Below are 26,560 nucleotides of genomic sequence, written 5' to 3' on the forward strand. Positions count from 1 at the left end.
TAGACTGAATGTGTTTTTATAGGCAACCAATTAGCAGATTAATGAACCATTTAACCTTCTTTACTGAAAACCAATATTCAAGGACGATGAACCCCAAATGCATCCTCTTATACTGACCAACGTAACTAAGTACAAGTGAAGTCAATGGTGTACCCCATTAGCATGCTGTGCTGTGTGTCGAGAAAACAAGCCCGCCCCCGCCCCGAGCCCTGGCCCCCTGGCAAACACAGATAAATGATTGTGCACTGCGCGATGATACCGTTAGGTGAGAACTTTGGTTCATGCAGTCGGCTGCCAGAGAGGTTGCATTGAAAACCCGCAGCCCCGGCACCCAAAGTCAGTCAGCGGTGGTCAGCTCGTGGCGTCAGCCGTGCTCCTTCCACAACACCAGGTGAATACTGTGGTCAGGCATGCTGGTGGCAAAGACCAAGCCCGTGTCATTGTGCCCATCCAGTCCATTGAGCCAGGATGCTTCGCCTGCCAGAAAGCTTGAGCCTCTCTTTGATTTCCGGTACTCTGGCAGAGGCCAGCGGCTAATCAGGCTCTCTGTCCGCAAGTCCATGATGTACAGGTAGCGGTTGTCAAACAGCAGGGCAAAGATGTCTCCAAAGCCAAGCAAGGCCAAGTTTGCTATCTCAGGAGTCTTGATGACCCTACAAAGACGAGAGTTAGGAAACATTAACCAGAAAACAACTTTACTTCTGTTTCTGCCACTGTAATCTTTCCTGGAAACATAGAAAAACAATGGAAAATTCAAGAAAATTTGAGAGTTAAATGAAAGTTTTCGATAAAGTGGAAGAGACAGAAAGCTGAGCTTCCTTAAGAAAGGGGAGGGGGAGAACCCTTCACAATGACATGATAACACAGGCATGGAAGGAGAAAGGCATGGTACCTGATGAACATTTATGAAAGCACACAATGCCTACCCAGGCTGAAAAGGATCTTACAGATTATCTCGCTTAACATCTCATTTCCAAAATGTGAAAACTGAAGTCCAGCTAGGGTACATACTTTGCCTAAGGCTTCACGACTGGTCAGTTACCAGTAAGCAAGGGACTCACGTGCTACTCTATTCAGCAGGTAGCAAACTTTAAAAACAGTAGAGGCTGAAAGATTCAAGTTTTCCTAAATAACCAAAAACATTAATAATAAATGCGTGAGAAGTTGTTAGGGAAAACACGGGAGTGGTAGGACAGACAGACAGCCTTCACCTTCTCCAAATGCTGATGACAAAGGCACAGAATGGGAGAGATCCAGCCAAAGGGCAGCATAAATGAAAAACAAAAAACCATAGTCTATTGTCTGCACACTTAGGCAAAAGGCTGACAAGAAAAGGTGATGTTCTCTTTGGAGGCACTAGGAAAAAAGCTACGAGAGAAGGATACGCAAATTCTGCTCTGGGACGATAGGTTTGGGCCCTGTGAAAGGTCGATTAACCTGAGTTTCAACAAGGACACTACTTTCCAAGAGGTCAAGCGGAACGGCAGGGCCTGGTAACCAGGACAAATAAGGAACAGGTGAAGGAGATCAGCTGCGAGGGGGAGGAAAAGACATCGCAGGGACAGGGAAACTATAGCTGATCGTCACCTGTAAATACAAAGTGAAGAATGTGTGAGGCCAGACATGATGAGCTCTGGAAGAGAGAACTAGATCCAAGGCAAAGAGTCACAGCAAAGCAGATTTCACCTGACATTAGGAGGAGAGGGGATTTAGTCATGAAGGCCTGTTCCTCACACTCAAGCCATCCCACACCAAACTTGCTGGGCAAACCTGTTTCTCCTCCTCACTTCCTGGCTTGCTCTTTCACCCAGCTTCTCAAGCTAGGAAACATGGCAACCATCCAACTCTCCTCCTTATTCAAGCCGCAGATTCAATCACCACCATCCATTGATTTTACCCCTTAAATTTTCTCCTACTTTATTCACTATTATCTAAATTGCCACAACTTGCCTGCACTGCTGCTGACAGTTCCAACTGGTCTCCCCACATCTACTGTTGGCCCCTTTCAATCAGCTAATCTCACCTTAAAATCTAATCCTATTACCACCTCTTTTCACTTTACACCCTTTGAGGACTCTCTACCGCATTCACATCTCCAGTGCCAGGCTCCTACAGTCTTACGGCCTTTGAACAGACTGGTTTCTTGGCCTCCAACGCCCCTTACTGCACGCCCATTGCTGGCACTTAGTTAATGCAGATACTCATCCTTCAGAGCTTAGCCCAAACCTCTTCAAAGAAGCTTTCCCTTACTGCTCAACTAGGTGGGGTCTTGAAGTACTCCACACAGTGTGGCCCTTAGCCCAACCATGAAAACATCTCTAGGTAATTAGCTATTTAATGTCAATCTTCCCTCCTGCGGGTTAGTAATTTCCCCCAGTGTGATGAGCATCTCTGCAGGCTCCCAGTGTAGATCCCAAAGCCTAAAACACAGGTCGTGCTCAATAACTATCTGCTAATGAATACAGCAGTGGTGCAATGAACATGGGCAAAGAAAAACTCCTACAAAGTAAACTGGGAAAACAGCAAGAAAGTCTAGTAAGTTCCACGTCACCAATGCAAAGTAGGAAATAACCAAAAACTTAGATAACTGGGTGGCTGGGGGTAGGATTTAAGCCTGGTGACGATGAGCTGACTCCAAAGACTGAAGCACAAATATGTTACAGAGGAGAATACAGGTCTCGATGGGCTCACTGCCCCTTTAGCTTTGATTACTTTAGAACTGTAAACAGACATCCCTGCTACGCAGTCTGGGCCCTTGAACTTAAATAACTCTGCTTACTGTACTAAGATAACTCAGCTCCAGAGATTGCGTCACATCTTAGATTTATTGAGCAACATGCTACCATTTGCGCTTTGCTCCATTTCAGTTAGCTTCAAAGCGTAAGCAGCCCTATCTGATCTTAGCAACTGAGGCCAAAGGAGTTGCACTAAGATTTCAAAAGAGTATGGTTTATTTGTGTTGCAGGAGGTGGAGAAGAGGCAAGAGATAAAACGCACCCCCTCCCAAAATCTGAATCTAACACTTCCTAGCAGCAAACAATTCTGCAGGTTTATTGCTCAAAGCTAGTGTATCCAAATCCCAAAAATTAACACAACTTTCATCTGGGTCTCTGGACTCTCTAAACGCCACTCGGAGTCAGAAAAATACAAATGTGAGAAAGGTAGATACAGGATCAAATTAAAACCTTTAGAAACTCAAAGCATTAAAAAGATGACGATACCTCTATTCCACCTTACTTCTGCATTCCTCCCATCCAAGTCTTAATCGAAAACAAAAACACAGGGCACCTGGGTGGCTCAGCTGGTTAAGCGTCTGCCTTCGGCTCAGGTCATGATCCTGGAGTCCTGGGATCGAGCTCCAAAATCAGGCTCCCTGCCCCTCTGCCCCTCACTCAACTCATGCACTTTCTCTCAAATAAATAAATAAAATCTTTAAAACAAACAAACAAACAAACAAAAATACTAAACCGTACAAGGTCTGATTTTCCAACGGTGACTACTTGGATTTTGTGAACTATAAAGTTCTTTCAAAAATTCCTTCTCTCTGGCTTGCTCGTACTTTAAGCATACGCCCGCTGGATGATGCGAGGATGGACGGAGAGACAGACAGACGGATGGATGGAGAGATGGAGAGACGAATGGATGGATACAGGACTAGGGTTAGCTGTGGGATGCTGGGCAAGGCCCATACCCACTCTTGGCTTCATTTTCCCCATCTATAAAATGAAACGCTTAGACTAATGTTTTCTGGGATCTATTCCAGCCTTTTTTTCTCAAAGCATAATTACCAATCATTTCTAGAAATGATTCTGACAGTTTGGAATCCTAATTGGTTAGAAATGTAGGTCTGATTCCAGGAAGACATAAAAGGGGTTATAACTGTATGACCAGAGAGACAGGGCCCGTCAAAGTCCTGCTGGCTAGTATGACAGATCCCATACAGCTGACCTCAAACAGTCATGCATAAAAACAATGACAAGAACGTTCAATTTTCTGTACTACTCCAAGTCAGCATTTCCTGAACCATGCTGCAGAACACTAATTCTGTGAGCTGGTAATAGGTGTTCTCAAAAAAAGGGGCTTTGTATACAATGAGTGTGAGGTACAGTAGGTTAAACAAATTCAAGCAGGCTTCTTTGTGCAGGGCTTCTCAGAGCTGTTAGTAATAAAGATCTGCCAGGTCCTGTGCTTGGTCCTCATTACAAGTACTTCATTTGATCTTCACTTTCCAGATCAGGAAACTGAGGCACAGAAAGGTTAAGAAACTTACATAAAATCCTCCAACTTACAGGAGGTGGTGCTGGATTCTAATTCAAGGATTATCACCCAAATAATTTCTCTTTTTTTTTTTAAAGAGAGAAAGAGAGCATGCATACCCGGGAAAGGGGGGTCGGTGTGGAGGAGCAGATGGAGAGGGAGAGAGAGAATCCCCAAGCAGGCCCCACACAGAGGGGAGCCCGACGTGGGACTTGATCTCAGAACTCTGAGATATGACTTGAGTCAAAATCAAGAGTTGGGACGCTCAACCAACCGAGCCACCCAGGTGCCCCACCAAAGTAAGTTCTCTTAGACACCATATAGCACTGGCTTCCAGTAGCCTCCAACATGCTTACAGATACCATCAATCTCCAAGAAGGGTCTAAGGTATGCGGTGAATCACAAAATTATTAGGCCATGGACCTCTTCTTATTTCTCTGGAGATAAACTCTGTAAGTTGTATTTTTCTCTAAATACCTCTGTCTTTCTACTAGTGAACAGAAGGCCACTTGATCCCTCAATGCAGAATTCTACTGACTAGACATACATAATTCAGAACTAGACACACAGATGGCCAATGACACATGAAAAGATGTACAATATCACTCATCATCAGGGAAATGCAAATCAAAGCCGTGACGAGGAGTGTCTGGGTGGGTCAGTGGGTTAAACATCTGCCTTTGGCTCAGGTGATGATCCCGGGTCCTGAGATCAAGTCCTGCACTGGATTCCCTGCTCTGTGGGGAGTCTGTTTCTCCCTCTGCCCCTCCCCCTTGCTCACGCTCATTTGCTCTCTCTCTCTCAAATAAAACCTAAAACAAAAACAAAAACAAAAAACCATGATGAGATATCAGCTCGCACCTGCCAGAACGGCTAAAATCAAAAACATAAGAAATAACAAGTGCTGGCGAGGATGTGGAGAAAAAGACACCCTCTTGCACTGTCGGTGGGAACGCAAACTGGCACAGCCATTGTGGAAAATAGCATGGAGGTTCCTCAAAAAGTTAAAAAAGAGAATTACCTTACAACCCAGTAATTGCACTACTAGGTATTTACCCAAAGAATACAAAACACTAATTCAAAGGGACACGTCCACCCTGATGTTTACTGAAGCAGTATTAACAATAGCCAAGATATGGAAGCAGCCCAAGTGTACATCAACAGACGAATAAAGACATGCTGTGTGTGTATACACACACACACACAAAATGGAGTACTGAACAGCCATAAAAAAGAATGAAATCTTGCCATTTCTAACAACATGAATGGAGCTAGAAAGTATAATGCTAAGCGAAATAAGTCGGAGATATATGATTTCACTCGTATGTGGAATTTAAGAAACAAAACAAAGAAGGGGGGAAGAGAGAAAGAGAGACAAACCAAGACACAGACCCTCAAGTATAGAGAACAAACTGATGGTTACTAGAGGGGGGGAGGTGGGTGGGGGGTTGGGTGAAATAGGTGATAGGGATTAAGTAGTACACTTGTCATGAGGAGCAGTGAGTGACATACGTAAGTGTTGAATCACTATATTGTACACCTGACACTAATATAACACTGTAGTGGTAATTATACTGGAATTAAAATAAGAAACTTAATAAATATATCAATATTTTACTAAATACACATTATCTGTCTAAAACTATATTTAAAAATATATATATCAGAACTAGGGACCTGCACTATCTCTTCATCCAAGCCCCTCATTTTCCTGAAAAGCATGCTTTTTTTGTTGTTGTTTTTTGGTAGGCAGCAACGTTTACTGAGGGCTAGTAAAAAGCTCCCGAAGAGGGAGGAGACCCAAGAGGGATGCCCAGCAGGTTCAATTCTGAAAGGGGAAGTGACACAGTAAGAGGAGATTAGAACCTACATCTTCTAGGCTCTAGGTGTACAGCCTATACTCTATAGGCTCTATAATAATATAGAGCCTATATTATAACTCTATAATAATTGTCTCTAAAACTCTATAATAATTGTCTCTAAAATATTTTTTATGTGTGTGATTTTCAGCATATAACTCTGTTTATAACATTTCCCAGATTCAAACTACTGACTGGTTTATCCACATATTTAGTCTTGTCTTTACTATTAAACCACAACAAAAAAATAAACGGGAACAGACTGTCAAAGGTGAAGGCTCAAAGAAACATTACCTGAGAATATCATAACTGGCGAAGTCCCACTGGTAGAGACCCAGTGCTGAACTACAGACAATGTATTTGCCATCGAAATGAAGTCTTGGCTGCAGGCAGATACTCCTATCCTCAGAGACAGACAATGTCTTTAAGCACTTGCAGTTGATTTCTCTCCCAATTGGCCAAATCTACAGATAAAAGAAAATTAGGGAAGATGACAAATCATACACCACAGAAAAGCTTGTCCTGAAACAGTGTCATTTGTGTTTGCCGACGCCAGATATAAAGTGAAGTACGTCGGAAAGACCACAGGTTTTATGGTTGACAGCCATGGGTTCAAGCCCTGCTGCTGCATGTATGTACTGCATGATCTTGGGTAGAATACTTCACCTCTGCACCCCAGTTCCCACAAGGAAGATACCTACCACACGGAATGGTTTAAAAAATGCAGTAAGAACAAATCTAAGAGTGCTCTCTAAACTTTTTGCAAATTGTTTTTTTTTTATTAAACAAGTAAATTTTTATGTTTTCATAGCTTAGATCTAAGAATTAAAAGGGTATGAGATATGGGTCTTAAGAAAACAGAATGTGAAGATAAATTTCTGTGGATCTTTTTTTCTTCATTTACAAATCAGGGGTAGAAACTGCCTCATACATACGGGACACCTGGGTGGCTCAGTCAGTCAAGCGTTTGCCTTCGGCTCAGGTCATGATCCCAGGGCCCTGGGATCAAGTCCCACATCAGGCTCCTTGCTCAGCAGGGAGCCTGCTTCTCCCTCTAACTGCTGCTCCCCCTGCTTGTCCTCAGTCTCTCTCCCTCTGACAAATAAATTTAAAAATCTTAGGGGAAAAAAAAAAAAGAAACTGCTTCACAGATAGAAATAATGAGTAATTTTCTTTCCAAGGAATTTCTTTAAGATGACTTATACTAAGACATTCCTGCTTCCCTTGAAATATTCCCCCTGTGCTACACCATTTTAATTTTCTTGTATTTGCTAGTTTTTCTTTGATGAGGCAAATTAATGGAGGGGAAAACCTCACCTTGATCTCATATTTGTCCGCACTTAGGAGTATGTAGTCTCCAGGGCTGTGCAAAAGAGACTTGACTTTACACTTTTGCAAAACCACCTAGAAATATAAATATCCATGTTACAGCAAGATCCTTTTAAAACTATTTCTATATTGCTTTTTTAAAAATTAAAATATGAAAAAAAGCGTGAAGTGAGATGGTATGCTGGAAGAGCTAAGCTGTAATTCTATGACCACGTTAGCCTCTAGTTAGTACAACCAGATTCTCTGGTTGTCAGCAGGATCTAAAATTGTCTAATGTTGGCAGCATTTAATTTCCGCTTTAGTCTGGAAGCAAACATTAGGAATGATTTTAAAAACTGTAAAATGTGACTTTACAGAAAATGTGAGGAATAGGAAAGAAAACAGGTCTACCTAGAAGCAGATACGAATGATCTGTTTTCCTGAGAACGTGCATTATAACAGAAAAAGCACTGGACTTGGGACCAGAATCTGCCATATACTGATTCTGCAACCTTGGGCAAGACGAGCTAGCATCTTTGTTTCTCAATTTCCTCATCTTTAAAATAGGGGATGAGGAACTTATTATATCTCATAACTGCAATGAAAATGAAATAAAACAATTAAGTGAGGAGGAGGAGGAGGATGTAATAAAAGCTAACATTCTATTAGCACTTGGAGTAGGAAGATCAGTAGGAGAAGAAAGAGAAGAAAGGGGGGGGTAAACAGAAGGGGGAATGAACCATGAAAGACTATGGACTCTGGGAAACAAACTGAGGGCTTCAGAGGGGAGAGGGGTGGGGGAATGGGATAGGCTGGTGATGGGTATTAAGAAGGGCACGTATTGCATGGTGCACTGGGTGTTATACGCAAGTAATGAATCATGGAACTTTACATCAAAAACCAGGGATGTACTGTATGGTGACTAACATAATAAAAAATATATTATTAAAAAAAATTCCATTAGCACTTGGGATAGTCTATAAACATTTAAGGGCCAGTTATTTTTGTAATAAGTCAGCACCAAGTGAGAGGGAGGCCAAGCTCACTTCTTCAGAAGTTTGGGTTGCAGATTCAACTGAAACTGACAGACCTACTACACACAGATGCCCTGCTGGGTCCTGTCCCATCATCTCATTCAGAATTCACAGGAACATTTAACAGATGAAACTCAGGCCCTGAGGGAGGAGTGACTTGTCTTAAGACATCACAGTCAGCGTCCTGGCCCCAAGTCCAATGTTCTTAACACAACACCAAATTGTCGTGTGTAACTTTTCCATTTAAATATTCAATGTGCCCACTACAGAACTGTGGTAAAAGATACATAACATAAAATGTACTCTTCTCAAACCATTTTAAGTGTACAATTTAGTGGTGTTATTGATCTTCTCACAAACTGTCCTTTTAGTTCCGCCTATTTCAGAAAAACACATTCACCCACGTGAACTAAAACCCACTGGATGGCTCTAACTCCTCCTCCTTTGTTCCGCACGAGTCGGTAAGTTCAGCTGGCTTTCCCTTGAAGACAAATCCTTCATGTGTGCTCTTCTCTTTCTTCACTGCCACCCGGGTCCGAGCCACAGGTATCTTTTGCTTAGACTATTGCAAAAGCCTACCTGGCCTCCCTGGGTCTGTTTGTGCCCAACTTCAATCCATTTTTTTTACCTAGCAGTTATTTTCTTAACAGATAAGTCACATAGCTCCTTGCTCAGAACACTCAACTGTTTCCTACTACACATATGACATCCAAATCCTTAACATGGCCAAGGAAGGCCTACATGATGGCCACCTCTCCCATACCGCCCCCAACCACAGCACAGCTCCACTGGCCATCAGGCCATCAAATGTTCTGGGATCTTTCTCACCCCAGGGCCTCGGCACATACTGTGCACTCTGAAACACTCCACTACTCTTTACCCAGCTACCTCCGATTTCTTCTGCATGTTTTGTCCCTTGTCAAGAAGCTCTCCCTGGGGCGCCTGGGTGGCACAGCGGTTAAGTGTCTGCCTTCGGCTCAGGGCGTGATCCCGGCATTGTGGGATCGAGCCCCACATCAGGCTCCTCTGCTATGAGCCTGCTTCTTCCTCTCCCACTCCCCCTGCTTGTGTTCCCTCTCTCGCTGGCTGTCTGTCAAATAAATAAATAAAAATCTTAAAAAAAAAGAAAAAAAAAGAAGCAGCTCTCCCTGAACAAATTAAATTAGATACCTTCTAGACTTTTTCACAGAACGCTGCATTTTGCCTTCATAGCACTTAACGGCATTTGTAATTGTACATTTATTTGTGAAATTATTGTTTAATAACTGTTTCTCCTACTGGGCTAACACTTGGGCCAAGCCTGGGTCTGTTTTGCTCACTCCTGTATCCTCTGTCCTGCACAGAAAGGAATGGGAAGTTCAGGAAAGCGTTTCTGCATGACATTCCCATGATTAATATTCCATTTGATCCTCACAGCCACCTTTTTTTTGAAAATGAGAAAACACCACAATATTCTTTTAAAGATCCCATACGTTTTTCTTTATCCCATTTCTTGGAATTATTATTTTTTCAAGATGAAAACTGCTTTCCTGATTAAAAAAGAAATAAGTTTATCCTAAAGGGAAAAAAACACCTACAATTTCATAAGTAATAATAACCTGTAACATTTTGGTGCATAACACACTTATTCAGAAATTGATATCGTACTCTACAATGTAGTTTTTTGTCTATGACCTGTTTTATTTGCTCCCTCTACCCACCGAATACATTGTGGGCATTTTTCCACGTCCATAAGTCATTCATTTGTTAACTGTTTACCAAGCGTCTTTTACTTGGCTGGTCACTGTTGCAGGCCATCGTGCACTGTGGGTACATCCGCTCCATCTTACGGCTCCCCTACCACTTACAAGGCAGCACCTAGCATCCTCCACCCCACCCCCAGCTCCCTCACCCCTACAAAGCCTGATGTCAAGGAGATTTCTTCTGTAAGTCTTCCTACCTTGGTGACCCATTCCGTGTGCCCGGTGAGTGTGTTCAGGCACGTCCCAGCAGATAAAGCCCACACTTTCACAGTGAAGTCTGCAGAGCCACTCACCAAGATGTCCAGTTCATCATTGTAGTCAACGCTAAACACTAGTATATATAACATACACAAAGTTAAAACATGCCCCTGTGAGGGTCTTTTATAATAAGAGTTCAATCATGTTCATTCTCCCTACCTGACCAACTGTGTCATTTCTCAACCAGAGACACAAAAGAATGGTGCTACTCAACTAAGAATTTTATGATAAGAAATACATCCATTTCAAAATTCTTGTTATTATTATTATAGCTTATTATTCTAAGGATGAAATGTCCCAGGAATAACACAATCCTTTTTACTTGTGCTAGCTTCGAACTGAGAGGTAAAACCAGCGCTGGAGATAATGGCATTCCCACTCAGGCCTGCCTGCCTGACACTCCACAAAACTAATCCAGCTCATGCAGGGAAAATACAACACAGGCGGCCCTAGTCAGAGTTGCACTATTCATCACAATGAGACAGAATGTCAAGAATAATACCCATAATCAAGAAAACAATACCCATAATCAAGAAAAGCCAGTGAAATGAGAAACACACACACACACACACACAAGTATCTCAAAGGTCAAACTAAACCATTCTCTCCAATTACCTGAATTTCTTCATGGGTGTACCCCCAGTACCTACAACAGTACCTGAGTACAGCAAGTATTCACACATTTGTTTTTAAATGCCTGCCAAACTCTAAAGGAACACTGGCGACCCAGAGATGAAGACATTGGGCTTTTCCTTAAGGAACTCAGTCTAAGTGAAGGGTGAAGGAGTTGTCCAAAAAAAAAAAAAAAAAAAAATTAACTGTTTACCTCTTGCTAGGGAAACACCAAGGAGAATGACTAACTCTGCCCAAGGGTAGCAGGGAGGACTTCAGGGAAGAGGTGATACTGGAGATGGGCCCTGAAGGATGAGTAGAGTTTATCAAGAAAAGAAAGAGAATATTGCAGGTAGAGGGAACAGCAAAGGCTTGGAGTTAGGAAAAGCCATAGCAATGTCCAGGGAACAGCAAGGAGGAAATTTTTTAGAGCAGAGCTCTTGAAGTTGATCAGGCATAAAATCACCTGGAAGTCAATGTACATCTGGACATACAGAACAGTACACTCAATTTAACATATACCATGCTAAATCATGTACCTTCCAATATTAATTTCTATAACAAGCAAGTGGTAACAAATAGACTGAGGAAAACATGTATAAGATGACAAACAAAATGGGGAAAATTGTTGTCAGCACAATAGCTAGTTCACTTCAAAATATTACTGAGCACCAGACACAATACAAGGAACTCAGGACCTAAGGGTGAACAAGACATGCAGGATCCCTGTCCTCCTGGAGTGTATAGCCTAGTGGGGAATCAGACCGCCATACTTTTTTGTATGAGGAGTGTTAGGACAAAATACAGGTTATCGGGAAACCTACAGAGGGGAGTCCAAGAAGGCTGCTTATAAAACATGATGCTTAAGATCATAGACTGTGACTCTCCAGGGCCGAGGCAATGGGTAAACAGAGGAAAGGAAGAAGGGAGCTGATGCACAAGAAGCTGGGAAACAGCTCAACATGATTTCTGCACAAAGCTATAAAATACAATACAGCAGAGGTTAGCAGCTCAGGTCTCAAGGCTACATTTAAATGACCAGTTTCTGCACACTAGGCCACTATAAAATTATTAGGAAATATTCAGGTATCTGTTTCCTTTATCTTATCTCTAGGCACTGGTTAATTTTAATCAACTGTCAACTCCAATCCAACATAGCATGTATAGATCATACAATCTGAGAACTACTGTCACTCCAAAGGATTTTCAGCCCTAATTCTACAAATAGAGTACACTGAATTTATAAGTGTAGGACTTGCTCAATTTGGAGGTATGGAACCTGACAAAAACAAAATAAACTGATTGTTCAACAGGGTATAAATGAAACACATAAGGAGAACCACCCCTTCCCAGCACAAGGGTACACAGAAGAGTTCTGAAATGTGCCAAGGAAAAAGCAAAATTCGGGAAAAAATTCCAAATAGGAGTACCTTAAATAAAGGGATTAATCGCTATGACTAAGAAAAAAGAGGAGGGAAAGGCATGTTAAGTTAAAAAGCAAAAAGAAAACAAAACGGGGTCACATTCTTGGCTCCTGATCTTAAGGAATGAGGTTAAAGTAACTGTAGAAACCCCTGAAAAAGGGCAACACACCCGCCCCTGTGTGCCCCCGGAAGTGCTGGGTCCTGGCTCCAGAACTCCATTCCCAGCAGGCCACAGTGTTGTCAAAGGAGCCTGTCACAAGCTTCTGCTCATCAAATTTCACTGCTGCACAAGTGTGGGTCTGGATGCCATAAACGCACTGTCCTGTACTCACATCCCACAGTTTTGCAGACAAGTCATCTGACCCTTCAAGAGAAAAACAGGGAGGTTAGTAAAAAACCAAACACTAAAGAAGGAAAATCAATCCCCAAACCATGGTATTCTTCAAGTAGAACCTCATGATCCCCTCTTCTAGCATTTCTATTTCATAGCTGAGAAAAGCAAAGTACGGGGAGGGAATAACTCACTCATGGTCACCAAAATGGTGTGAACAGCATGCAGACTGCAAACTTTTCGGTTTAGTCCTTTTCCCTTTACTTTCCAATCTATAAGGCTGTAGTAGACTAAAGCATCCCCTGGTGCTTCACTTGTGAGATTTCATAAATCTTTGACTACAATGAGCTTTCTGATTTGAGCTTGAAATGGAGTATTACCTATGACTGCACATATACATATGCATGCCTATCCATGACCTAACCCTGGGCAAATAACGCATGCAGAATAGTAAAACTGCCTGCTGGAATATATTCTACTCTAAGATCAAAGATAAGCCTCAGATAATGGGCTAACTTCTGCAAAGGCTAACTGCTAATTCCTTGAGCCATCCTGAAGTGTATAAAGGAACCTCTAAGAAAACCACGGATAAATTATTCCCAGACATTCACAACAACTCAACAATGAGCTTATAAAGACTCTTAAGATTCTGCAGAAAAAAGTAGGTTTTATTCCTGCATCTGATGAGATTATACTGATCATGATGATAATTCAGGATTAGCTTTAATTACGTTTAAAAGTCTAATGATTAAATCAGCCTCACAAACTTACCTTTATAACAAAAAAGTAATAATAAGAATCAATAAAGACGTTTTGAGAATACAAAAAATACAGTCACTATGACAAGGACATAGTATGCAGGAAAGCTCTGAATGACCAGTTTTAGAAAAGACGAAATGACTAAATAAAGCCGGCCACAATTTTACCTTTAAGGGCTGGTGAAAAGCCACTGTTTCACACAATGGAAAAATACCACTTATGAAAGGGGTAGAGCATGAATTCAACCTGGACAAATGCTAGGAGAACACACTGAAACGAAGACTATATTTGCTGTCACTTTACTATTGAGAGACTCAATTTCTCCTTTATCAAACAGGGGGTGGGACTTGGTTGGTGCTCAACAGTCATATGGAGACAGGAGAATCATCTGGGGAGGGGCACTGGGCTGGCTCAGTCAGCAAAGCATGTGACTCCTGATCCTGGGGTTGTGGCTTCAAGCCCCATGTTGGGTGTAGAGATTACTTAAAAATAAAATTTGGAAACAGTACTGTCCAACAGAAACAAAATACACACCACAGAAGTAATTTAGATATGTAATTTAAAATTTTCTATTTACTTTAAAAAGTAAAAAAACATGTAATTTCATTAGCTCAATATATCAAAAATACAATTTCAACATGTAACCAATATAAAAAATTAATGAAATATTTTATATTCTAAGTCTTTGAAATCCATTGAGTATTTCCCATTTCACATCTCAGTTTGGACTAGCTACACCTCAAGAGCTCAAAAGCCTTATGTGGCCTGTGGCTACTATACTAGACAGTATGTCTAGATAATCTCAACTACACAACACTTAAAAATGGTTAAAATGAGGGGCGCCTGGGTGGCTCAGTCGTTAAGCGTCTGCCTCTGGCTCAGGTCGTGATCCCAGCATCGGGCTCCCTGCTCAGCGGGAAGTCTGCTTCTCCCTCTCCCACTCCCCCTGCTTGTGTTCCCTCTCTCGCTGCCTTTCTGTCAAATAAATAAATAAAATCTTTTTAAAAAATTGGTTAAAATGATAAATCTAGGTGTTCTATAAATATGCCTTAGGAAGTGGCATGATTGGCTCCTCAATCTTGCGTATATTTTACACAACTTGATAAAAACAACAAAAAAAGGGAGATTATCATAATTATTTAAATTAGTTTATATAGGAAAATATTGGGCCATTCAGTTTCACACCTTAAAGAAACATCAGAGAGCAATTACCTTGACTTCAGTTCGATTTTATAGTGTTGCAAGTCTAGTCTCCACTGTTAGGCTTCAGGAGCCATTATTCTCCCCTCCTGTTTAGTTTTATTTCAACATTCCCTGTGGACTCCCATTTGCTGTGCTGACCAGCAGCAGGTCATCAATGATGCAACCCAGGGATGAAAGGGGACTAAATAAATGCAGACTATTTTTCATTATATGAAAGAAAAAAAACAAGCCCTCTCTATTCAGGAAAGATGATGAAAACAACACCTTGATATAAAAAATTACAGGGATGGGTATATAACAAAAAGGTAAGCAGAAAATGGAGCTGTAACTCAAATGGAGTAAACTATCGATCAAGTGAAGTTTAAATATTTAACTGGTAGAATCAGATCTTGGCTCTCAGCCGCCTCTTGGGGGCATCTGATTCTGATGACCAAATGAAGAAACATTTGTCACTGCATCTTCGAGACAGGCAATTTTCAATGTCCTTCTTGAAACTCTTCATCACCATTCTGCTTCTGTACTTCTTCCCCCTCTAAGTACACTCTTCGAGGATCCATCCTAGGCTCTATTCTTCTTCCTCTCCATCTCCTTTTAAAATTTCCCTGTTCTATGGGGCGCCTGGGTGGCTCAGTCGTTAAGCGTCTGCCTTCGGCTCGGGGCGTGGTCCTGGGGTCCTGGGATCGAGCCCGCATCGGGCTCCCTGCTCCCCTGGGAGCCTGCTTCTTCCTCTCCCACTCCCCCTGCTTGTGTTCCCTCTCTCGCTGGCTCTCTGTCAAATAAATAAATAAAATCTTTAACTAAAATAAAATAAAATAAAATAAAATAAAATAAAATAAAATAAAATAAAATAAAATAAAACTTCCCTGTTCTAGCCATAGCTGTGATGTGGCTAACCCCTCAACCTCTTGCATCCAAAACTCTGATGTTGCATTTCCAGATATTTGTGGAATCTCCACTCGCATCCAGCTGCATTAAGTTCATCCCAAACTGAACTCCCTCTACCCTCTCGACTTTATTCCTTCATTTCCTATTCTTGTTACTAGTACCGCCAACTTCCCAGATGTATATATAGCTAGAAATCCCAGTCATTTTTTAAATCAATCCTTTCCTCGCCACATACTCAATCCACTGCCAAATCCTGTCAATTCCATTTCAGTGGCTGCTCTTCCATTTAACTGCTCCTTTAAAAAAATCTCTACCCTTACTGTCCTAAATCTAGATCTATTTACTCTTATCTCAACTGAAATACTCTAATACTTTAATTTAGAAACTCTACATTTGTCTCTGTCAAAAGGTCTCAACAGAAGTAGTATCATCTCCTAAGGGAACATTTTAGAAATGTGTAGGGGTGATTTCAATTGTCACAATGATTCTGGGGCAGGGGGTAAGGGGCATTACTAGCCTCTATTGGGCAAAGGTTGGAAATGCTAGACATCCTGGAACGTTTGGGACAGAACACAAAAAGAATTGTCTCATAATTTGCATGACTTCTTAAAGATTCTGCCCAATACTAAGTGAAAAGCTTATTCTTAGTTGTCTGAGCCTCAGACCTGTTTTATAAAAGCATGGAGTTTATTCTAAATTTTCTGAGTGTACCAGGTAGGTTGAGGAAAAATGTACTTTGCTTTGTTGGGGACTTTGCTAAGAGTTTTTCACCACTTGAGGTCACATCACTGATGGTACAAATACAACATTCCGCATTTAGAGCTGTCATGTTCATGATAACAGTACATACACAGGTGCAAACGTGTGATTACACGTCTGTCGTCTAGCACAGCTGTGCATGAGCGCAACACGTTTAATGTGTATTATTTTAAATTACTGTCTTTTTATTTCTGCTCTGGATCAGAGTTTAAGTATTACACTAATTTTTTGAAATATGTGTACGTGCAGCTAAGTTATTTCTATGAATTTTACTTCGAGGTAAGAGAATATTATAAAATATTTATAAGAAGAGGACCTGGGTCTGACAGAGATAAGAAACACTGGTCTACTTGGAAGATAGCTCTGATACTGGCCCTTTTTCAGCTCAGAAATCTTTCGTATTTTTTTTTTCTTACTACTCACAGAAAACTGTCCAAACTCATGTTCCCAATATTTAAGGTTTTTATACTATACCTCAAGCCAATTCTTCAGCTTATATTCTAAGAATCTCACAGAATCCCTACTTATATCCTGAGTTCAGCTAAAATGAATTTTCTTTATTTTCCTCCTATATGCTCCATGCTTAGTCCTTTCCACACCTTTGCTAATGCTGATCTTCCTACTGGAAAGCACTTATTCTCATCTCTCTAATATGCACCCATTCTCCAAGATTCAACATAAACACTGCTCAATTTTTGCAAATGGAGGAAATCACTCCTTCCTCTGAACAACTACATGATTTGTTTTCTCATATAATTCAACTATATCATTTGATCACACCTCTTTTGTAGCTATTATTGTTCTTATTCAACTATAAGCCAAAGTCACAATATGGCAGCTTGCAGACTCAATATGACCCAATCATAATATTTTTAAAATGTGAATAATACTTAAAAATACACTAAAAAAAATCAAAATATTGCACAGAAATCTAGATTTGGGACTTCTCTTAATATCAGATCTGATTACCCTAAACTTAAATCCCAAATGGCAATAATTCACTACAGTGGAGCAGCAGCTACCCTCTCTAGAAGGGCAAGTGCTCTCTGATTAGCAATAGTTTACATGGAGACTTAATCAGGCTACCTTCCCGATCCCAGTGTGTACGTTCTCTGAGCAAAGAACTGTCCTAATTCATCCATGCATGCCCTGACATTGTCTTTCACACAGAAGTCATTTTATAAATATCTACTGAATGGCAGAAAGCACAACAGGTTCCTTTCGTAATTACCATTTCAGAACAAAGCAGAAGGATAACTACCTAATTCACTATACTGTGTTAATTTTTAGCATCAGCCACCAATCTTTTTGGCAATACTATTTTATTGCTTGTTCAAGGGGCTAATCTAAAGATGTCACTGTAAACTTATTGCCAAATTCAGAATTTCCCAATTCAACCAAAGAGAAAGCACAAGCTCTTCAGTAATAGCATGCAACAAACACATGTATAATGGTATAACAAATACTTCTCTCACTGGTTACAGTCCCAGGGATGCTGCTATTAGAAATATTAAACCAGGGGCGCCTGGGTGGCACAGCGGTTAAGCGCCTGCCTTCAGCTCAGGGCGTGATCCCGGTGTTATGGGATCGAGCCCCACATCAGGCTCTTCAGCTATGAGCCTGCTTCTTCCTCTCCCGCTCCCCCTGCTTGTGTTCCCTCTCTCGCTGGCTGTCTCTATCTCTGTCAAATAAATAAATAAAATCTTTAAAAAAAAAAGGAAAATTAAACCAATGCTCTGGATTATTTTCAATAGAGCCTAATTTTCAGTATGCAAAGCTGATGAATTTAATCAGAATACAAAATACAGAATATAGGCCACTTAGAAAATAACCTTAAAATGCAGGGGTGGGTTCACAGTTATTGTAGATATTAACCTTCCAGGTAGTTAAAGAATTCAGTGAATGTGTCCCATTCACTTCTGCTTCAAGTAACTGAAGTTTTACTGCATTTCAAAAGTAAAGTTTGACGAGAATTTTTTTCTTTAAAATGCTCAATGTGGTTCTGAAAATGAGTCAACTGACAGTATTTACTCAAGTGCAAGTGACCACAAATCTCAAAGGTAATGCTGTCTTAATCTTTAAAAACTACCTGCCATTGATCATAAGCAAAAAGGATACAGAAAAGCTATCACCCCAAATGGGAAAGTACATCAAAGTATAAAAGAACAGATGATGCCGTTCCAATAATCTGGCTTATAGGACAGGGAATAACATGAGCACGGAGTAACTTTAGGATGACAAACAAACAAAACCATGAAAGCCTTAAATTTTATAAAACTGGCAAAATATCTGGCATTTCAGAGACTATATCACCACATGAGAAAAATGTATATCCTTGAGAAATCCTACATCTCAAAAATATTAAAATTGAGTCTAGTGGAACTCTCAGAAAGAAGCAGGTTATTTAAAAACTTTGCTGTGGCCATGGCACCAATTCAATCTCTCTGCAAAGGACAGTAAGAGGAGCTTTAAAATCATTCATATTTCTGGATCTGTGATTCTTCTTTGAGGCTTCTGCCTCAAGTAAATAATTCGAGGGGAAAAATGCAAAAAAAAATTCATAAAAATAGAAACAACCTGAATATGCATTAATATTCAACTAAATAATGATGACATATTTACATAAAAGAACAGGAGGTGCTATTAAAAAAGGCAACTATGTACTTTAGATAATACTCATAAATGTTCATTAGAAATTATCTTGGGGAGCGCCTGGATGGCAGAGTTGGTTAAGCACCTGACTCTTGGTTTTCAGCTTTGGTTGTGATCTCAGGGCTGTGAGATCAAGCTCTGTGTCGGGCTCCATGCTCAGTAAGGAGTCTGCTTGAGATTCTCTCTCCCTCTTCCTGTACCCCTCCCACTTGTGCTCCCTGTCTCTCGTAAATAAATATTAAAAAAAAAAAAAAAGAAAGAAATTATCTTGAATGAAGAAAGAACACCAAGTATCCCTAAATATTATATACAATGAAAGTGACTAGGCATTGGGATCATTGATAAGAACTGCCTGGAACCATTCTAGACATTGTCTAAGAATTACTTACAATGCCTATCAAAATGTATTGCCTAAAACATATGCGCTGATTATAATTATATGCAGAAACATATGCCCATTATAACAAGAAGATACACATAATTTCAAATTTTAATGATTACTTTGTTATATAGTTACTTAATTGCTTAGGGTTAAAATATCTAACTTTGTTTCCATGTTCAGCCTCTTCTAATTCTTCTTAAAACCACAGGAATTTACAGCAAAAGAGAAATACTTCCCTTTCCATATTTTATAGACAAGGAAACAAACACAGAGAGGTTAAGTAATTCTTCCAAGATGATCTAACTACTTGCTAGGTCTAGACACCAACTTTTCCACTGACTTTTCTCAAAAAACATTGCTGACAGAAAAAAGAATTTTTAACCAACATGGAGAACTGTACATGGAAGAAAAAAGCACTGAAAAAAATAGTTACAGCTTTCTGATTCACATCACATTTAAAAGAATGTCTGGAGCTTTCTTCTCATACAATTTTATAAAAATGATTTGTTTTCTAGAGGGAAAGAGGATAAAGGGAGGTAAAACCACTCAGGGATGGGGGTGGAGGGAATGCCACTATAGATATATAGTTAATACTTGCCATCCTCAACCCTAAGGAGTAGTTTGTTCTGTTTCTAAGATTATACCCTACGAAATGCAAAACAACAACAAAACAGTTCCAGGGTCTCCTACCTGTACAGAGAAGTCCATCTTTATAGTAAAGTGCATACACTCTGGCACTGTGTCCAATTAATGATGAGGTCTCAAAGGCTTCATGGTCCTCCAGTTGCTTCATTCTCAAAATAGCCTTCAAATAAACCTTCTTCCAGTGCAAAGCGTCCTGAACAGAATCATCTATCTGCCAGCCCAAATTTTTACACGCAGTCTGCCACACCTCTGTACAGGCACTTATCACCTTATTCCACTGTTTAGAGACGAGGCAGCATGTGAGTAAAGTCTGAGGATCGAGCCATTTTAACAAATAAAAACTGAGCTCCAGGGGAAGGAGTTTGAGGAAGTCCCGCTTGAGGAGAGTCTCCAGGTTATTGGAGAGATGCCTGAGCTGGACTGCCCCACTCAGACTAATCAGGTGATCCAGAGTTTCATTTTTCTGCAAGTCCGTCAGAGAAAGAAATGTAACAGAAATGTTATCAAGCCATGTCTCAAAGTCCTTTCTCTCCATAAGGTTATGGAAAAATTTACCTGTGGCACATCAAAATATTGTATTAGTTCTGCTCAAAAAGACTGTTCAAGCAAGACTGCTAACAAATGAAAATTAGTGTAAAAAACGTGGCATTACAACTTTATGCTTAGTTACTACATTACAACTTTACAGTTAATAAATTGCATTTGAAAATCTTCCATGCACACAGAGGAAAATACATCTGAGAAAACATATTTTAATAAATCATGATCTCTGAAACACAAGTCAGTGAGACTTATGTAGGTGTATGTGACTTGCTCCTTTTGAAGTCTAGCACATGCTCCACGCATCTTCACAGTAAAAGATTTACAAAGTATTTATTCATTACAAAATAGTTTATTCCACATACTTCTCCCCCACCACATCAAAACCATCATAACACAATTTCCTTAATACATCCTATTTGGGTACTAAAATCACAAAAATAAGCACCAGAAGGCAAGTCTTCTGAGCAGTAACTGGATTTATTAGTTATCATGCTGGGCACAGCCTGACCTGTTACCAAAATCACAAAACTGACTACTGACTTTTCAATAGATGTTCAGGCAAAAAAGGTTTAGGGAAGAAAAATAAGCAGATGTAAAAAGTTATGTGGCTCAGGTATTCTGGCTCTTCTACTTTGTTTATGGCACTGCCTGTTAGAACATGAATTACCAAAGGCCTCAGGTGACCTTACACAGTTTTTATAAGTCTCATATGAGCTGGTGACAACTCCTAACCATGAGGTCAAGGAAGCCTGCACAAGTAAGTCAAATTAGTAATCCTGGTGCTTCCAAACACCAAAAAAACCAGGTAGCATCATCTCCACTTTGCAGAGGAGGAAGTTAAAAGTCAGAGAGGGTAAGTGATTTGCCTAGTGTCAACAGAGCTATTAAAATAGCATCAGAACAGCCTGGAGGTCAGTGCTCTCACCGTCAGTACTCTTCCAACCCACACCAAGCTGTCTCTTTCTGATGACGGCTACAACCAGGAGAATCACAACCTGGTCATAAAATCTGGAGGCACTGTAACTATCTGATTACAGCACCTTCTCCTTTAGGAGAATGACAAATTGCTCCAGGACTAACTGGAACAAAAAAACCCTTACAATATACAGCATCACATACTGTGTCAAGGTGTCAACCCACTTTTAACAAAACGGACTAAACTAATGAAAAGAAAACAAAAAACAAAGCAAATCAGTAAAAACATCTTTCCCAAGGCTGGCTATATGTTCATAGATGTTAGTGCTGGATGATCAGTACACGGAGGTCTCTTTATTATCACATGCTTAAACATTTCCATAATTTAAAAACAAAAAAAAAAACATCTTCCCTTCTAATCTGACCACTTATTCTCCCACCAGATTGTCATACTAATTTTAAAAAATTATATCCAAATTAATGCAGAAGAGGAAAATTCCTTCCCATATATGTCATCTAGGTCAAGTCTACATCAAAAGCCAAATCTCATCTTCCCACTTTGTTCATGTAGGTCAGTAAAAATCATTTTCACTTATTTCCCAATACCAAATTTGACAAGAATGTTATTGGACACAAAAGAGTAAAAGCAACCAAACCTTCCAATCATATCTGATAGTTTGGTTTGGGGAACAGTGAATGAACTTTAAAATAATACTCTGGAATCCTCAGGGTTTGGGCTAGGCAGGATTTATTAGTTTAAGGATTTACCTGGCAGCCAAAACATAATCAGTTCACCAAAAGTTTTATCAACAAAACAAGCTAACAAGCCTCCTCCTTCTGAATCCAAACATCATTCTATCTGTAACATTTCTGGAAATTTTTTACTCTAAAAAAACCACGCACAGTAAGGCAAAACAACTCTTTTCTGTGGACGTTCACAAAATGTCACGACAGCTAATTAATTAATACTGGCCAATTAAAAACACCAAAACATCTACCCAGGAAGAAGTGTGGAGGACATCCTCTCTCACATCTACACACACACACAGGTATCCATACATCCATCACAGAAATACTTATTTCTGCTTATAAGCTGAATTATTATTTAAATGACTACAAGGAAAATTTATAATACCCATGAAAACATTATCAGGTTTCCACCACTGACAAAAACTAAGAGACATCCTACAGAATGCCAAATTAATGTACTCATGACACCACAGAAGATTATGGGACAAACTTTCCAATGAGCACCTTTAAAAAACTCAGCCATTTCTGAGATTCAGATATTCTCTTAACCCCTAATAATTTTTTCCCCAACACTGCACTATTAAAAAAACACCAGTTTTTACTTTCCTAAAAAAATCAACTGTCTTTGGAGGGAACTTTCTTAAGATCGCAGGTTACAGGTCTAAAAGGAACCGTTTTAGAGAGCCTCTAGGAATATCATGTACTGGCAGCACAAAGCCCAAATGGGACAACTTCAGGAAGCAGGGTTTCAATTCAACAGGCGCTTTCCAATAATATAAGGGCTGTCTCCAGAATGGTGTGAGATTCCCATTGCTGGGAAAGTTGAGGACAGTTAGAAATAGAGGGAGAATGAGGTAAATGAAAATGCTCTGGAGTGAGTCAAATCTTTTACTGATTCAGCCACTTCCTGCAGAATCATGGACAACTTTGACCAACTTCTAAACTTCAGTTCTGTCATGTGTAAAATGGAAGCTATCACTTTGAGAGTTATGAAAATCAGAAATAGGGCAGGGACATCCTTAACACACAGTCTAAAGTAACTCACATCATATTTTTGTTAGTTTTATTACTATGAATACCTGCCAGGAAAGCTTATAGTAGCCCTAAGGTTGGAACAGATAGAACCACTAACATCCCTTTCAATCCTATGATCCTTATCATAAAGTTTCCCTTAAAATGGCTTAAAATATATGGAGGAAAAACTCAAGGGATTAAACTTACTGGGGTTTAATTTCATAATTAAGGATAGTTATTGACTTGAGGCTAGAATTTCCCACTAGGTGCACTTTTGTCTCTACCCACACTTCAATTCTGCCTTGCCCTTTTTTCCCCACTTCAGATTAAACATTAAACCTGCCCTTCTGCCCTCAATATTAACAATCACAAGGCTCCGACATGGGTGGTGTGAGAAAGACTCCTAAACTGGAAGATGGGAGGTCTGGATTTGGTCTCTAGTTCTGCCATTCACTTCCTATGTTCTCTTAGGCAACTTTCATATTTGTATTGGTTTTAAAAGACTTAAGTACTACTCATAGACAGTAACTCCTTTGATTATCAGAACTTTGTGGGAAGTATCAGTACTACTGCCCTTAACTAATAAATGAGGAAATGTATGGCCTAAGAAGTGGAGTGACTTTCCCAGGGTCCCATAGGAAGCAGCAGCTTAACATCCTTCCCAGCCCCCACCCTCTGAAAACAAAACAAAACCTATACCCCTAGGTTTTATTAGAGACCGCCATTCTGGATAAAACATCACATATGTGTTTTCCTCTTCTCCACCAGGACCCGGCCTAGTTAAGAATGAAAGCATGACATTTGTTGTTGGAGAGGTGGCTTCATCTTCTCTGTTTTCTTATCAAGCATTATCGGCCGTTACAGTACAGAGGTTTTGAAAACGTGTATTTATAAACATACACATGCCTGTTATCTTTTGAATATTCAAGAAGCTGGTAACACTGGTTGCCTCCAGAGAAAACTGGAGCTAAGGAATAGGTGCGAGGAGCCCTTTCTTGAATTTAAAACCATGTGAATATACTATTTATTTTAAAACCGCCTTTAAGATAAATAAAAACAGCTCGGAAAGAATACAGTGTTAAATACAGGCTCTGCAACTCCACTTGTTGCTGAGTGACCCTGGGGAAATCACTTCACCCGTCTGAGGTCCAATCTCTTCACTTGTAAAATGCAACCACGCACAGCATTCCCTACTAAGGTTTTTGTGAGGATTAAGTCGGATAATGCACGTAAAGCGTTTAGCACAGTACCCGACACACTGTAAGCCTCCAAGAAACGCCAGTTACCATTATTATTTAGCATTAATATTGTTATCTGTATTTCAAGCGGCACCCCACATACACACCTGTTTCCATCGCATACCCACAACTATGGCGCAGTCCCTCACATTAACACAGCGCTTTGTACTTCATAAACCACCTCGCCACACTTCATCATCTTTTAAAGTCATGGCTCCCCTGGGACATCATTGTTAACTCATTTCGCAGCTAAGGAAACTGAGGAACTAAGAGGCAGTAACTCCGAGACTCAATTTTCCCATCTCTAAAATCAACTCCAGATCCCTTCAACCCGTTCGTCGCTCCCAGGTCCCCTGCTTCCAGAGTCGTGTTCCGCGCAGCACTGACCTGAGCGAGCGCCCCGGGGCCCGGGACCTCGCGCCGGGCTCACACCGACTAGGCGCGCTCGGGCCGCCAAAGCCTCGCAGCGGCCGGGTCCGCTCCGCAGCCATGGCGCCTGCACGGAGAGAAAGACAAACGGCCCGAGGCGCGGCTGGTCAGCAGCGGCGCGGGGGCCTAAGAGCCCCCTCCTCGGCCCGGCCCCGCCTCACGTACAGACCTGGACCAGCGGCCGCCGCTCGGGGTCTGCAACCTCACAGGGGAGCGGCTTCCGGTGCTGCCTGCGTCATCTCCGCGCGTCCCTCCGCCCGCGGCGCCCAGCGGACGCGGGTGCACTTCCGGCCCCGGCCTCGCGGGGGAAGCTGGCTGGCCGGGGAGAGCGCGGAGGGAGGGGGAGCATGCGCGCTACAGCTTAGACCTGTGGAGCTTCTTCCTGAACTTGTTTCACAGCTATATATCGGAACCGCCTCTCCTCCGATCTGACCTTGCACTGTGTGGCACTTTTTCTTATCCTCTCTTTTCGGAGGAGAGGGAGGAAAATTTCAGAGACCTGTCCAAAGTAAAACAACCCATTGTGCCACTTATTTTTTCCCAAACACTGTTCCGAGAGATGAGCGAAAAGCACAAAAATACACGATCGCCTGGGATTTACGTCCTAGCGGGGGAAGCAGACAGTTAAATAACTAAGCAAGGCATGGTGCAAGTCTTAGCAAGTGCTAAGGAGAAAAATTAAGCAAGTTAAGGGGATTGGTGAGCGAAAGAATGAGTCAGGTGATCTGGATTCGAATCCCACCCAGGTCTTACACTCCGGCTGTGCCTATGGCCTACTTATTGAACCACTCTGATTTATTTCCCTCTTCTGCATAGTAGTTATAGTACCCTCCTCGCGTGATCCTTCTGAGGACTGAAAGATGAAGCATAAATCTTTAAGTGTCAAAGAACTAAAACTGCTTCCTATGTACCAGGCGCTTTGGGTCACCGCACTCAATTCCCACAGCAGCCCTACACGGTAGTTTCTATTATTAGTTGCGTTTTTAGAGAAGGGGAAACCGAGGTCAAAAGGGATTTAATTATCTTGCCCAGAGTCTTACTAGCTGGCTATCATAGGATTTCACCCCAGGACCCCTGCAGAGCATAAATTCTCCTTGTCTCTCTGTAAAAGCTCATAAACTGCATGCACACAATCGTATCTTATACCAGAACCATCTGATAAGAATTTCAGCAATGATATTTTCTATTTGCACTGTCTAATAGGGCAGTCACTAGCCTCTTGTGACTATTGAACACTTGAAAATGCCTAATATGACTGAGGAAATACAATTTTAATTAATTTAAATTTAAATAGCCACACGTGGCTATCGGCTACCTTGTTGAACAGACTGGTCCAAGAGATATAGCACATTATATAGACAATACGACAGTCACATATCCAGTTAGTGGTAGAGAATGGCCAAGGCTCCAAGCATCCTGGGTCCATCTGGTGTACTTGAAACATGGGAAATAAAAATTTGACTATGTGAGGTAGAAGTCTTGAGAGTCAGGTCTCAAGAGAGCAAATTTGATTTGGTAGGTAGCAGGAAGCCTCTCTAGCCAAAGAGTGACTGATGACAAC

The 26,560-nt window shown here is 40.9% G+C and overlaps 1 protein-coding gene across 2 annotated transcripts; it reads right to left on the reverse strand.

The window, feature by feature from the left end:
• On the reverse strand, window positions 1-25,249 carry FBXW2 (F-box and WD repeat domain containing 2). Of its 2 annotated transcripts, XM_040631803.1 has the most exons (8): window positions 25,169-25,249; window positions 24,958-25,066; window positions 20,156-20,665; window positions 12,664-12,858; window positions 10,398-10,531; window positions 7,434-7,520; window positions 6,411-6,580; window positions 1-653 (listed from the first exon to the last, which is right to left on the reverse strand). In XM_040631803.1, the coding sequence occupies exons 3-8, from the start codon at window positions 20,643-20,645 to the stop codon at window positions 365-367; spliced, it is 1,365 nt and encodes a 454-aa protein (XP_040487737.1). In that variant the 5' UTR covers window positions 20,646-20,665; window positions 24,958-25,066; window positions 25,169-25,249; the 3' UTR covers window positions 1-364. The 2 variants fall into 2 exon arrangements, with proteins under 2 accessions (XP_040487737.1, XP_008697053.1); XM_008698831.2 differs by lacking the exon at window positions 25,169-25,249 and having other exon boundaries at window positions 24,958-25,089.
• Window positions 25,250-26,560: the final 1,311 nt, after the last annotated feature.

The sequence above is a fragment of the Ursus maritimus genome, unplaced genomic scaffold (genome assembly GCF_017311325.1).
Source record: "Ursus maritimus isolate PB19 unplaced genomic scaffold, ASM1731132v1 scaffold_17, whole genome shotgun sequence".
In the NCBI taxonomy this organism is placed as follows: Eukaryota; Metazoa; Chordata; class Mammalia; order Carnivora; family Ursidae; genus Ursus; species Ursus maritimus.

Bases quoted from the DNA above. Each gene is read 5' to 3' on its own strand.
- FBXW2 (XM_040631803.1), bottom strand. From the start codon at position 20,645: ATGGAGAGAAAGGACTTTGAGACATGGCTTGATAACATTTCTGTTACA. The intron at 6,581-7,433 runs GTGAGGTTTTCC...TTTTATCTGTAG, and splicing joins CGGACAAATATGAGATCAAG to ATTTGGCCAATTGGGAGAGA. The intron at 654-6,410 runs GTAATGTTTCTT...TCGTCTTTGTAG, and splicing joins GCCAGTTATGATATTCTCAG to GGTCATCAAGACTCCTGAGA.